At 34.4% G+C, this 15,165-nt stretch overlaps 1 protein-coding gene across 3 annotated transcripts; it reads left to right on the top strand.

The window, feature by feature from the left end:
* Positions 1–486: 486 nt before the first annotated feature.
* Positions 487–13,911, top strand: LOC128671849 (uncharacterized). Of its 3 annotated transcripts, XM_053748655.2 has the most exons (7): positions 487–651; positions 1,119–1,463; positions 6,162–6,400; positions 8,394–8,482; positions 9,574–9,755; positions 12,410–12,552; positions 12,794–13,911. In XM_053748655.2, exons 2-7 carry the CDS (start codon positions 1,393–1,395, stop codon positions 12,976–12,978), a joined length of 909 nt encoding a protein of 302 aa, XP_053604630.1. In that variant the 5' UTR covers positions 487–651; positions 1,119–1,392; the 3' UTR covers positions 12,979–13,911. The 3 variants fall into 3 exon arrangements, with proteins under 3 accessions (XP_053604630.1, XP_053604631.1, XP_053604632.1); XM_053748656.2 differs by lacking the exons at positions 487–651; positions 1,119–1,463 and adding an exon at positions 5,896–6,069 and having other exon boundaries at positions 6,141–6,400; XM_053748657.2 differs by lacking the exons at positions 487–651; positions 1,119–1,463 and adding an exon at positions 5,897–6,069.
* Positions 13,912–15,165: the final 1,254 nt, after the last annotated feature.

The raw sequence follows: 15,165 nt of genomic DNA, 5'->3' as shown, positions 1-15,165 counted from the left end.
TCATATTGTGGATGAAATCTTGATGAAACCCTGTGCTGGCGGCTTGACATTTGCGGTGGTGTGACGGACTGTGTGCAAGATGTGTTTATTGATCATGGAATTAGTAGGTACTCCGTTAGTTGCTACTTGTTGTGATAGTAGTATCACAACAATGTTTTACTATCGGTTGATCCGTAGGCAGCAATTATATTAATAGTTTCGATAATATTATTAAAAAAAATTAAGTCAGTACTGAAAGTGTCTGTTACTTTAGAATAGTCAGTAATAATTAACAATAACCTTCCATTTCGAAAAAAGTAATGTACAAAATCCCCAGTGTCGATTCACTATAATTTTTCAATAGTGCTTGACATAATCGATTATATCGAAGTATTTTTTAGAAGTTGGTTCTACTATATATGTAGTCAAACTATCGATATGACTATCGATAGTCACTCAGTAGTGGAGAGCAGTGGTGGTGACTACAACACTTCATTCATTTCATTACTTGACTGACGTTGACACTTGATTTCATTGTTTTGTTTTTTTCTGTGCTATCTTTTTGGGTTGGGTGCGTGCGTCGTGGTAATTTTCCTTGTGGTTTTTTATTAATTGCTATTTTTAGTGATTAAAATGAATGTTTTCTGTACTACGAATTGTCGAATTGATGCTGTAAGTAAGATAATGGATAGTTCCAGTTTATTTCTGTTTTTAACTGATATTGTCCTCGTAAATTCGTTCGACCTAATAAGAATAGGTTGTATTTTTATTATACCTGCCAGTCTGAAATAATTTATGTACTTTTGACCTTAAGCTCTAAAATTTATCAATATATTGATGTTCTGTTCCGATCTGCTAAAAGTTTACACATATTTGTAATGTGGGTAGGTATTTTATTATTGTAAATATCTGTATCTCTGTAATACTGAAATCTTTTCCAATGACTAGGTATGTATCTACTTAGAGTTGCATTTAACAAACAGCAACAAACATCGCAACGGTGTCTTGTATAATATTCTTACATGATAAATAAGTGTAAACTGCACTGAAACATATGGAATATATAGACCAAATGGTACCATTTATGGGTACTAGGGTAGCCATTTAATTTTTATTTAACACAATGTTTGTTGTTTCAGATGGCTTCATCACTTTGTTGTCCAGTGAATCTCAAAGAGTATCTTGAGCATTAACTGGTCACAATCTTTTTGTAAATAGCTTTAATCAACTTTTAACTTATATTTAAGTATTTGTCTCTGTTATTTTATTTCAATGTCAAAACATAACACCTTTTGACACAATCTTATCTTTCTGCTCAAGATAAATAATTCAGTCATACAGCTCTAGTTGCCCATATCACTACATAAAATAATTTTAAAATTTTTCTTGTGACTTTTGTTGAATATCATCAATATGGCTTCTTCTGATCCAGAAATCAAAGATGGATTGACACTTCCAGTTTGGATGAAATCTAGACCCACAAAGTAAGTTTTTATTTGTTTTCTATTTTTATTTTACTTCATGTCAATCATCAGCCTAAGTCTATTTAGAGTATGATGGAAGAAGTGGTTAAGACTTTAGAAGTACAAAGAAGGGTGCAACCTGCCTTTCATCCAGAAAAAAGTACCTAGTATTTAATTTGGAAATTCATATACTTGAAGACACAGGCAAAAACGAGTGGTAGATAGTTTATGAGAATACATTTTTGGCAAGCTCTAAATGTTTTAAATCACAAGGAAATTTGCAATTGTAAGCTTTTTGCTTATTGCATAAGCTTTCATTTGGAATGCATTAGTATAAATCCTGTTTGGCAGGGTTTTTAGAGTAGTGGAAAACAGATTAGATCAGAGGACTTAAAATATGTAAGGATTAGTATAGTATATTTTGGGTACCATTGCATGCATTTTTATGAAAAACAAAATACATTAAAATTTTCAAATATCACCATTTATATTGATTTTCGTTTTACTTATCTGTTCTGTTGTATGTCAAAATATCAGGGAGACCAAATTGAGTAAAAATAGGAAATACAATTTCCCTTCCCCACATAACCAAGGTACTTACTGCTCCAAATCTAATCCACAATTTTATTATTGACAGAACATTTGTTGATACTTTTTATTATCACCTCTGAATGAATATTCATAATCATGTCTCCAAGTCGATATACCTTTATCTTTTGTAATAAACAAGAAATGTCAATTGCATTTTCAAATAGGTACATATTGGGAGTAGCTATGATTCATTTACTATTAGCTTTTGACCCTTTTTCACCCATTCCACTCTCTTAGTGGTAGAATTTCCTAAAATCCAAGTGCTATACCATAAGATCCAGCTGCAAAATCTATTTCCTTCACCTTGTCATTATAATAAATAAGCATTATCATTTTGTTTTAGACAAGTATTTAAACAGGCCCTTTTTGTATCAGCACTTGGTTACTCTTTGTTGTTTAGGTCTCTAAAAAGGGAATTTGTACAAACATAAGTGATAGTCCAAATTTTTATATCTTGTATATAAATTAGAACATAGTTATCATTGTTGTCATAACCTCTATTATCGTTTATTTATAAGAATAATATTTTTGCAAGATTTGTTATATAAATGTGGCCTATTGGACGGGTTTAACAACCTAAGGTTCTGTATGTACCTATGTACATATTGTCTAAAAGGATAGCAGACATTTATTGTAAATTAACACCTATGTGACCATTAAGTGATGAATGATAATGACAATCATTAAAAAACATTGCACGAGAGGATTTTATAAATTTGATGATCTATAACTTTTTTACATTTGGTTCGTCGATATTTATGATTATGACATTTTAAACGAGTGAATGCAATCGGAGCAGATGTATATATATTGTACTAATATTTATGCAACGTTCGTGTAAAACACGTGATTGGCGCGTCTATTCTTTGGCGAGGTCAACTCAATTCACAGACATTCTGTGTTATATTTATTAAAAAATGCAAGATAAAACCTTTTTATTACTAATTTTGAAATTCTGAAGCCAGGATTGTGTTATTACAACAATGGTTAAGTTTAAGTCCACGAGTTAACAGCACGAGACCCAAAAGTGTTATTACTCGCCCCTGTGCTGCAACGCTGATCCTGGGTTCCATAGTTGGGAAGTAGTTTGCTTAGTCTATGGTTTTAATCATTCTCTTCCCTTCAGCCTTTTAGGCCGTTTCTTGTCCTTGTTCTATCAATTTTGCTACCAGTAAAGTTTGGCTAGCAACCAGCCATTAGGTTTGAACGCATTCTACTTTTCTTTTTGGTTTTTAAATTGGAACAGGTTTTCTTATCAGCCAGATATATTTGTAAAATCGCCGATAAATACATTGAATATTCTCGACTAGCTGCCACAGTCCTCACCTAGTTAGCACCTTGTCTATGACGTCAAGAGTTTGTAGCGTTGCAGTAGGTGGGTGTGTCACATTTCGAAGGTTGATCTCGCGCCTTTTACTTGACTTTAATATGGCCTTGTTGCTTAGCACGATCCTAGTAATAGGTTGGCAGGTACAAATAAATACATATATCGTTTGAATTCAAAAATATATTATGAAAACTTAAGATACCTGTTAAAATACCTGTTTAATTGTAATGTATTTATCTGAGAAGTTATTGTGTTAATTAGGTATAAGAACTTGTAAAGATTTTATTCTTATACCAAATGCTAAAAGAACATTAAAGTACCTAGTCACTGGCTAAGTAGGTACCATACCGTCGTCATTGTTTATGTTCGTAGTTGCTATAAGCGATAATCTGAAAGTCAATATTATTCGTAACTTCTCAAGATAAACTACCATCGACTCACACGCATTCGTTATCAGGGTTATCAGCCATTGTTTTTAAATCACCAGATTAACGACTTCGACCCCCTAACATTTAAAACTTATTTATTTTCTATATTCATAAAATGGTAAAGACTCGCGATTTTTATTGTTCTCGTTATTATAACAAATAAATTGTAATAGTTTAGTAGTAATATACAGAAATAACTTTTAATATATTACATTTTTGTTGTGTTCATTCGGGTCGGGTTTAAAAACCTAAATCAAGTGTAATGAAAAAGTAATTAGTAGTTTAAGTATTATAAGCAGCTTTAATATTTATAATTTAGAAACAAAGTAGGTACGTGTATGATATCAGATCGCGATAAAGATATGTCAAACGTTTCGTCAGCATCATTATTATGTGACAGATAAAAGCATTTATTTATAAAGGTATTTTTATATTTGACGCATATCCATACTAATATTACAAATTCGAAAGTCTTGTCCGTCACGCTTTTGATGAAATTTAAAATATATTGGTCAAATTTAGGTTATCAACGACATGCAATTGATGCACGGATCGGATTGTATGTTGTCTTTGTATGACTCGATCTATGTAGGTACGAGTCGAATACAAAAACATCATCAGTAGGCAAAACAAACACTAAATTATGTATTGGTTCGTAACAAAACATTTGTGTGTTTTTCCATGAAGATAAACAATGTGGTCGAGTTATTATAATTTTCCGTCAACATTACGTAAATTAATCCTTTACTATAAACAAGATTTTTTTTTATATAGTGTAAATTCGATCTGAATACCTTAGAGATTTTACAGATGTAAAATAACAAAGATCGTGGAAATGGTTCCATCAATTTTTTAAACCTATCATCATCATCATAATCATTGACAGGAGAAATATTTTGGCAGGGCAGTGTGTGTAAGAAAAACGATTTATTTTAGGTAGGTACTAAAAACATTTTGAAGATCGTTCTCAGTATTTGCTATTTGAGTAAATATTGGCACACGTACATCTGTAAAGTTATTCCCCACTGGCGCAAAATTCTGGCTACCTTTTTGAGTGTACCCTACACGGTTCGTTAAATATGTAGTTTTACATAAATCCCGCTTTCTAAATCAAAATCTACGTTACGAATAAAAATATGTCAATGAGGTGTATGTGATTGTCGATAGTCCACAGCTGTCCCAAATTTTGTGTCGTTTCGTTAGTTTATCAAGTCTAAGCGTGAGTTGCACCGTCAAATTTGACGTTGATTTTAAACGGCGCGCCGCTGACGTTTAGACAAACTGGCGTAGGTACCTAGCGATTTTCTGCTCACGTTAAAATTAACGTCGATGGTGCAAGCAACCCTTATGGATATGTTACGGCTAAACCCCGAAGTGTGTACACTTAGGTGTAGTCGTAACAGACTACACCCAGACATGTGGGTTTAGCCGTAACAGATATTAAACACATGGGTAATGTAAAAGTACAACAATACTTCAAAAACTCACGACAATTTATTTGTCAAAATTAATTTACATTCTAATTCTGTGTTAATATTAGAACAATAGTCTACAAAATATAATTTAAGCCCAAGGTATCAAAAATTGCCTACTGTGGCAAAATAATTGAAAGTAGCCTTTTACGATGATTGAACTAGCTAGCTAGCCCATTGGCCATGCTAGCTAGCTCGCCCATTGGCCATGCAGCGTAGCTCATGCTATGCCACTAGCCAAATTGAATGACCTCGTTAGCTGAACGAATTTCGTTTCAAAATCAGTTTCTCTGCCAAACTTCATTAGTCGGTGGTATTTGTTTAGATATGCGACGCACTGTCTTTGACCCCTAAATGTCGTAGCACGCACATCATACTCGTCATGTGGTTTTCTCAGAGGGAGTGTGCTAACGAACCGATCGGATTGGCTCGCTGCTAATGACGTAACGCGGATTTGTTATTTTCAACTTTCAACACAATATTTTGCTCATTTATGTTATCGTGATAAGATTATATACAAGCCAGTATAAACACTAGGAACTATTATACATATATAAAGCAGAATCGCGTTCAGTTAATTTTCAGTTAAACGCCAATTTACACTACGCCATCTGGTAATAAACGTGTGCTGAAATTTTGTATAATATTGCGTGTGGGATATAAATAAAATAGTTGCTCTACGTCTCTGTTGCTACGGTGTTTGATTGAGAGATCGTTTAATTAACTTGTTTCAAGTGACGACTGATTAATTAATAAGTAAAAATGTTCAGAAAAAGGAGCATCATATCACAATTCAACAGTTACTTAATGTGAGTTCTAACTATGACATAGTTATGTAGGTACATTAACGTAATGAGTTTCTAGCGTCATCATAATTAAGATATGATTTGATTGCTTTCAGAGAGTTCGAGCCATTCGCGGCGTCTCCACCTGAGGATATTTTCTACATTCGCTATCCAAAAACAGACATTCTCTTCGGGAAGCCTAAAATCGAGCAAGATTTCTCCAAGCCTTTGATCACAGAGTCCAAGGAGGTGACAGCGGCGCCCTCATACAACGCGGTGAAGGAGAGAGACTGGTCGAAGCACACTAAACCCTGCCAGGACGTCCTGCATGGCATTGCGCCAATAAACACTGCTGGTGAGAACACTTCAGTCAATTTTATGTTATTCTGAAATAGATTTTCGTTTTCTTTTTTAACTTTCATATAACCATTAAGATTTTTGTAACATAATAACTTTCATTAGGGACAACAGGTGGTTGACAGTATTAAAAAACCGCATCAGCGTAAACCAAAAATAATGTAAATTTATGTATTAGATTGCAGGAAGTTATCGATGTAAGCTGTATTGTGTTGACGTAGTTGTTACGTATGTGTTATGATTATTCTATTACAAAGTGAAGTTGGTCTAAAGCAATAACTTTCATATCTCATTTACCACGCATAGTTTGAATATCTGACTTGTTTAATATTCTTACGTTTTGTTCTATTCATTTCAGATTATATAAATCTGAATGAATACGTGAGCATGCACTTCTGTCTAGTACAGTCTTCTCTATGACTTGAGTCTTAAAATATAATGAAACTGTGCTTGTTTAGTCTACAACAACCATAAGCCTCTGCAATATTAACACAACTATATTATTTATTATTAGACATTTTTAGCAATATTTTTAGTGTATGCATTCGTTACTTTGTACAAGCAATGTTCCGCGACCATTCCGCGAAAAACGTGCAATATTTACATAACGGTAATGTGGAGTCAATATTTACCTGGTCTTTCCACATTAGATTCGAAATGGTATGCCAATAAAACATTTTAACACAATAAATGATATTTTTGGATATATTTGACAGTTTTTTTTGGATACATGATGCTTGCCATGTGCTTGTATTTTTATAATGGGATTTACTATATTCATACCGTTTACATAATGAGTGCTACAATCATTATTAGGTACTTATAATACAGTGACATATCTTAATAGTATTGAATAGTGACAAAGGCACTAATTGCATCATCGTATTTAATCAAGGTGACGACGTGGTCAATTCGTTATCAATTAGGTGAAATAAATATATAGTATATTTTTTACGACTAGGTAATTGGTTTTTAAATTCACTCGCTATGTACACCTCGATTTAATTCACTCGCTATGTACATCTAGTTTAATATGTACACGAGTCAAGTAGGTTTACTGGTCTTATTATAATTGCGCATATTATCGTCTGACCTTTTCAGTGATATTTCCTGATTCTTCTAATGAGATATAAGCTTTAGGAATGCGGTGCGTATTGAACATCTCAAGATAAACAGTATATTTTATAGTTCATCATATAATTATTATTCTTACATTGATTCATAACATTTTTCTCTTATGTAAAGAGTTGAAATCATATCACAGGTAATATTTTATATCAGTCCCGTAGGTTGTGATAGTGCATTAAAGCCGTTTATTTTTTGTTTCAATTTTTTATAAAAAAAATATATACTAATAGGACCAAAAAATAATACACCTGTATTGCTAGGTGGGTAATTTAAATAAATTACTTAAGAATACCAGTTTGTCAAAAACTATGGACAGGAATGTAATTTGGTTTTGAATATACGTACGAATGAATATACAAACGTAAATAATTTAAAATTACTAGAGCCTTCAACTTGTAATTAAGGTGTTGTGTAATGTTTTGTGTATTAATTATTACTACAGTATTATTTGTGACTTCATTCACTATCTATCAATTAGTCATTGTTCAATTGTTGACTGCACCTTGTGTGAATTTTGGCCACTCGTATTGTTTTCATTCTTACTCGTATTGTTCTTACTTCTAATATTTTGTGCAATCAGTTAAGAGGCAATTTTTTTTAGTTTTTTTTTTATACTAGCAAGCAATCCACCAGGCCCACCTGACGGTAAGCGGTCACCACAGCTTATTGACACCTACAACACTAGGGATGTTACACGCGCGTTGTTATTTGCCACAGACCCTGTTTACATTGCCTCTGTCACCCCTCAAATCGGAACACAGCAATGCAAGCACTGTTGTTAGTTGCAGAAATAGACGAGACTGAGTTGTGATCTTTGTACCTATGGTAAATGATTTTGTGTAATTATTAATATTGTTTTCCAGTGAATTCAATATCTGCCAAGCCTAAACCAGCTGGCGTGGATGATGGGTTTAAAGGAGAGGGCGCGGCGTGCGGCACTTCTGTCGTCAAGGTGAGTGTCATATCTTTGTAAAAGTTTATTAGGTAGCACTCCAGGGAGATAAAATTAAATACTCATTGTCTCAACTGTAATTTATATAGGTTACATTTTTTAATCTCGATATTCATATTGCAAATTTCCAATTAAAAAATCGTATCGTTTTTTAAGATTTAAGTGCAATAAATATAAACATAAAAGTATTATTTTATCAAAATATGTACCTGACGTAGTTTTTACATTCTCATACAGTTTACTCGCATCCAAACTATCGCATTTAGAGTCTTTGAGTGCAGCTTGACCTTATTCTATTATCTCTTCCCCTGTGTTCACTTAATTAGTTGTCAGGGCTACATAACTGTAAACAGCAAGAAATAAGGAAGTGTGTACAGTTGCGTAAATAGAAAAATTGCTATATTTTCAAGCATTTTCATTTATAATTTTTATTGTGCATAATGTTATAAATACGTTCTGTTCTGATTTGAAGAAAGATTCTGGATTTTTCAACAGCTATAAATTAGGTGATTTTTTTTATTAGGGCGAATCGTCAATGAAAGTATTTAAATAAACCTATATTCCAAATTATTTAAAAATCTAATCCGAGATGAAGATGCATTAAATGTTTATTTTCTTTTCGTAATATTCGATGGCAGAAAGAAGTGATAACCCTACTAACAGGGGACCATGTTAAGTAGAGCGTATTCATGATTAGTTCTTAAGAATGTTTACCTAATTGTGTTATCTGAAATCGAATTAGCTGCCCGCAATTACTTTTGATTCTTGCATCATGTTTAATAAGGTTTTTACATTATTTTTTAAAATACTCATTAAGTACATTATAATAGAAATAAGTTTAATTTGAAGCCGTAAATAAGCGTTTGTTGGGATGTAAATATTAAATTTGCTTTTCTCGCAAACTCACTAGATATTTTAAAAACTTGACAAGATTTAGTCTCTCATTATTCTGTATCTTAACATATTGCAGGACACTCAAGGTCCATAGACGTTTAAACAATTAAAACTTTTTTGTATCTCATTACGTGTCTGTTAAAGTAAATGGCAATGTCCAAGTCCTTCAAATAAAAGAAAAGTTTCCTAATCTGCAGGTCGCCCATCAGATGATAACGAAAGGCGCGTCGTCCCGAGGGTTCACGATCGCGACCCCCGACGAGGACGCCGACGGGCCCCCGCGGCTATCGTCGCGACGCGGCAGCAAGAGCCTGCCCGCCTCGCCCTCGCACTCCCCGCGCGGCAGCCCCACCAGCCGCCGCAAGATGACCGCCAACCGGTATAACCAGCTTTATTTATAATCTTTTTGTTTAATGCCAAATTTGGCAGTTTCGACGTACATTGTTGGTTTTTCCTTGCTGTACATAAAAGATCTCACACAAATAATGTAATGTACGTTTATTCGTGTCAGTACCTGTCTGATTTCGGTGATAGTGAATAGCCGGCATTAAGCTGTGTTATTGAAAACACCGGTGACAAATATTAATCATGCATAACATCTATTTGTTCTATGTTTCAAGTAAATAAACATTTCATTTCTATAGTCCAAAGGCATCTGACATGATTTCTTAAAATGCCAGAAGCTGTGGCAGTGGCATGTTACATTTGTAATCCTTCATATACTAGCAAACTAAACTCTATTTATTAGGACAACTATCGCTACAAGACACGGTATCTCTGTTTGGTCTTATGGTTAGCTGGTAGAGAATGCCATATGGCGATAAAATCCACCATTTGTACATAATTTTTTGTAATTTTGTGCAGTTTTGAATAAATAAAATAGATCTTGCTGGTTATATTTAATTATATTTAGTTTCTATATCATCAGGGTAGTATCACTGTTACATCTGTCAAGTAGAGAACCCATTTTATAGTAGTGGCTCAAAATGACATATGTATAAACCGAATATTCTATTTCAGTTTGCAGGCACACTGATTGCTTACGTCACGAGAAAGTTGTAGAATCATTATTAAATATTATTTTTATCACAAGATAAATTTTGATGGATGCGATGACTAAATTACATTTATTTGCTTATTCACCTGCTGTAATTTTGTATTACAGCAGATGGACAATGTCCAATATTTTCATGAAGAATTTGACGTTAAACATGTTTGAATTTTGCAATGAATAGGTATTATTAAATCATGTATTTATGAGTTTTGCAGTAATAATTCAGCATTCAACATCTTATAAATTTTACTTACAAATTAAGTTAATGAATTGGCTAATCGACTGAGTAAAAAATAAAATGTATGATGGTATATTAATAAGTACACACGATAATTAGATGTTACTTTAATTGATCAGTTTTATTAATTACCAGATTTACTATTTTTTTCGGTCTCCATAAAGTATATTAGAAATGATTTTTGACTCCTAAAATCCGTGACATCACAATACATTACTGTCATACAAGCTCCATATAAACTTGTTTTTGACAGTTGAAAAAAGTATCTTGACTAGTTGGAATAGCCGATTGCTATTTAATGTGTTTAGGATGCGTGTCTAATTAATCAAAAGTTTGCGTCAATAGAGCATTTAAACAGCCTCAAACTGGATTCTATGCTTATAATTTATTTATAATCGTTATTCGATGTATTTTTTATTCATGTGGTTGCTGCGCGAGGTGTCACCTTTAGCAAACCATTATGCTAATGATGATTGCTGCTTGACATATAGGCATAGGAAGGGCGTTTATTGTTATGCTTTTTAAAAAATATGTCGTCACTACAAAAATCTAAAAGTGTTCGCGTCTGGCATTAATTATTGTAGACTAGCGGCCCGTCTCAATTTCGCAAGGGTTAAACCATATTAAATTGTAAACCTGGACGCTATTATCTATTGGTGCTAACCTACTAGCTATCTATTGGTGGAAACCGTATAATAAAAATCCGTCTGATAGTTTGATAGTTTTTGGGTACAGTCAGACGCGACAGGAAGACTTTTTTGTTATAATATGTAAAGATTACAAACGCGAGATTGTTAACTGTTGAAAAATTGTGAACTTGAGAATACTTCAGTTTACATTTTACCCATCACATTGTCAAAAGTATAAGACCTCCCATCGAACACACATGACAACAATATTTATAATTATAGAATCAAATACGGGGCTCTTCATCACTTGTATAGCAACGTGTTTCTGTAGCTAATCTGTTGCTATTTACACAACCGAATTATAATTTGTGTACTGATGATACTTGTAGAACAATACCGTCATGAAGTAGCATGACCAAAAATTTTCCCCTTGTTATCACGACTATTGTGTTCATTGTTCTCGAGTGATGCAACTGCTTTCGTCATCGAAGCACTCTTGCGCCGATAATCTGATAGGAAATTTTGTTATTTTCCATTTGTATTTCTGAAGGTGAGAATTTATAGCTCGTATTAGATAGTGCTGCTTCAGACGGGGACGCTTATGTTCAGTTGTCGCTAAGTAGTTGTCAGTTGTTGTCAGAGTTTTAGTTATTGGGTTGTTACTGGATTGTTTATTGATGTATTTATTTTATGTATTTACTTTATGTATTTACATTTTATTGCACATTTTTCGTGTAGGGAAAACATCGTGAAGAAACCTGCACACTGGTGGACAATTTAGTTAGTTTAAGTCACTAGTGTGTATGCGTCTACCTGCCACTAGATGGCGGTAAGTAGTCGTAAAAGTCATGTCAGATGCCTTTTGGCGACTTGAATAAAATCCGACACTTGTGTTAGTAATAACATATGATGATGATGATGATGACGTAATGATAACCGTTTTTCCACTTATAATCCCCGTAAAGAACAGAAAGTGTATGTGAGTTGAAAATATTTGTATGCTGTAGCAAAACATAGGGTACTATATCAAATATTGTAACATCTGTATTATTACACCTACGTTTGATAAATAAATTATTGATTAATTGAGTTTCCATTTGTCTCTATTGCAGATACTTCACGTCTCCGTTCGAGCCGTCGCCGGACGGTTCCGGGCGCTCGTGGCTGACGATGGCTCTGCTGGGCTTCAAGAAGGATCACAACGCATCCACATCCACGCTGGCTGAGGAAGACGCGCTCGAAGTTCGACTGCACGGTAAGTTCCCCACGGTCGCCATTGTAAAATAAGAAATGATAAATGTAAAATTTGTGATACATATGTGACATTATGACGCATTTTTCAGTATCGTCTACAAGTGTCAGTACTGGAAACGATAGAAGAGTTTACAATGACAGACAGATAAATACAATGTTAATTTTTTTAATTGCAAATTTTATCTAAACATTGTTTACCTGAATTTTTGTCGTTTATGTAACTCGACAATATAATTTTCCAGGCAGTCTCGCGGAGTCCGTAGAGAGACTGGGTCCGGCGCCCCGCAAAGAGCCCCTGGTGCCCCCCGCGCCCCCAGCGCCCCCCGCGGCCGCGCCGGAGCCCCGCCCGGTGAAGGCGGCGCACAGCTTACGCCCCAAGCCCTCCGAGCTGCGGGAGATGAACTTCTGGTCGCCCACCTCCATGTGAGCTGCTGGCTAGCCTCGTGCAAGGTCCTGTCCGGTCCTGTCGGCTTCTGGACGTTGCGTCTATAGACGTGATAACAATTCATTTTGTGTCTCGTTCAAAGGGTTCTCACTGATCTGGAGTCATTTATTTCGTAAGACATAATGTTGGTATTGAATCCTGTTGACGTTTACCGACTGGGATTTTTTTATGGAATAAGAGAGATGGAACACTATATGGAGCGATACGGTGTTGATCATATTTGATTATTGGATGTATCATGGGATTGCTTAAAACAGCATTTTTGACATTTCTATTGTGTTGTAGTGTTTAATTTCTAAATACTATGGCTTTTTATATCGGTATATAGGAATAAGATTAACAGATGCGGTTTCAGTAATACTTACCCTTGTTCAAGTGAAAAGCGATAAAATAACTTGTAACATTACTGAGTTTTTATTCCATTAGTTGAATAATAATGTTAAATTATCGATATTGTCTTCATTTCACTTCTTCATTCCTCAATAACACATAGTGGAAACAAGGTAGTAGGTACTCCGTCGTAGTACCTACTAATTCCATGAGTGGAAATTAGCTTGCAGGTTGCAAACTTCCTTTAACTTCTCATATCAATAGGCATTGGATATCTTTTACACTTCGTTTTGAAAATGTTTAAAATACAAATTTTCGCAACTTATGACCTAGTGATTACAAATAATGATAAAATTGTGAGAATGATTGATTGTTGACCAAAACTGTGTGATAATGAATTAGTTTTCTTTTGCTAATGAAGTATTGTACCTACATGTAATCTGATACTTTTGATATTACCTAGTAATGTAGTTTGATTTTATTCTGAGCAGAAATTATATAATTGTGTAAACTCGGGTTTGTTAGCCCTAAATTATTTTGTAAGTCTTACAACATATATTGTTCAATAAATATTGTTGTATCGTACGATGATATTGTTTAATTGTTTATCCTACTCGTGAAACTTTGCATGTTATAAGAAGTTACATTCAGGGCGGAGCTAGCCCACGGTGACGACAACTTGTAGACTGAAATCGGGAATAGGTTGAGCAAAGGTCGACATAGATGTCGACACCAATGCAAACCACTTGAGGACGAAGTGCGCGTTTGCATTTTCACTTCTCACCATAGAATTGATTCGAAATGTGACGCAGCGAACCAATGACATTGCAGTGTGGTTGTCGTTGCATCACTATTGCGCAATGTGATTGGTCTGTGTCTCATTTCGAATCGATTCGATGGTGAGAAATGAAATGCTAACCCGCACTTCGCCCACCGTTGTCATTGTCCAAGTCAGTAACGTCTTTTGAAAACTCATCAAGTAATTATCCTTCTATCGGTAAAAAATTACCTACGATGCCTGCAACCATCGACATGGATATCTTACAATGTTCAGATCATGGAATTAGTAGGTACTCCTAAGTACTTATTAAATCCATGGTTCAGATACAGTATCACGTCTCAATTCCGACGGGGTAGACAGAGGCAAGAGTTGCACTCGAAGGCCACGTTTAGATGAATGGTGGGCTTATTGCAGGAAGATTCAATTGTGAAAAGTTGCTAGGCCATCGCCCTTCTTTTCTGTTGATGCACTTTTACAATCTGCGCGGAAGAAGCAGCTGGCGCATTTAGTATTTCTATGAAGGGGCCTTATACATACTAGAGTACATAAAGAAATTCCTAGTACCTACATTAACTTTACATTTTTGTATGTGTGTTTGAAGTAGGCAAAGGAATGCCTCAGTTTACGTTATCGGCTGATGTTATAATTAATTTTCAGGCGTCTATTGTGGATTTTTTAACCTTCTATATTCATGCCAATAGAGTGGGTACATAGGTAGTCAAATAGTAGCTACAAATTATTGAATTTATAAATATCAAATATATTCTCGTAACTAAACACAAAGCACTGCTAGTTTCCGTTGCGTGCAACACGCTCGCGCACATTTTATGATTAGCGGTTGCTACTTTTTTATGATTTTATGGGGGTTATACGTATTTGACATTTTAACTGTGGCTATATATAACTAAATGCACCTATATAATACTTAAAATAACAAAACTTGCATCTGGGCTTCGGGGAAACGTCTTATGTAATTTTGTTAAAGTTTAAATATCAACTCGGAACTTATTTCCTCAATATAATCTAAAATATTCTGAAATCTATATCAGTTAGTATGA

Source organism: Plodia interpunctella, chromosome 8 (assembly GCF_027563975.2).
Source record: "Plodia interpunctella isolate USDA-ARS_2022_Savannah chromosome 8, ilPloInte3.2, whole genome shotgun sequence".
NCBI lineage: Eukaryota > Metazoa > Arthropoda > Insecta > Lepidoptera > Pyralidae > Plodia > Plodia interpunctella.
This window is presented reverse-complemented; position numbering and strand designations above follow the sequence as displayed.

Bases quoted from the DNA above. Each gene is read 5' to 3' on its own strand.
- LOC128671849 (XM_053748655.2), top strand. From the start codon at position 1,393: ATGGCTTCTTCTGATCCAGAAATCAAAGATGGATTGACACTTCCAGTT. The intron at 6,401-8,393 runs GTGAGAACACTT...ATTGTTTTCCAG, and splicing joins TGCGCCAATAAACACTGCTG to TGAATTCAATATCTGCCAAG. The intron at 8,483-9,573 runs GTGAGTGTCATA...CCTAATCTGCAG, and splicing joins GCGGCACTTCTGTCGTCAAG to GTCGCCCATCAGATGATAAC.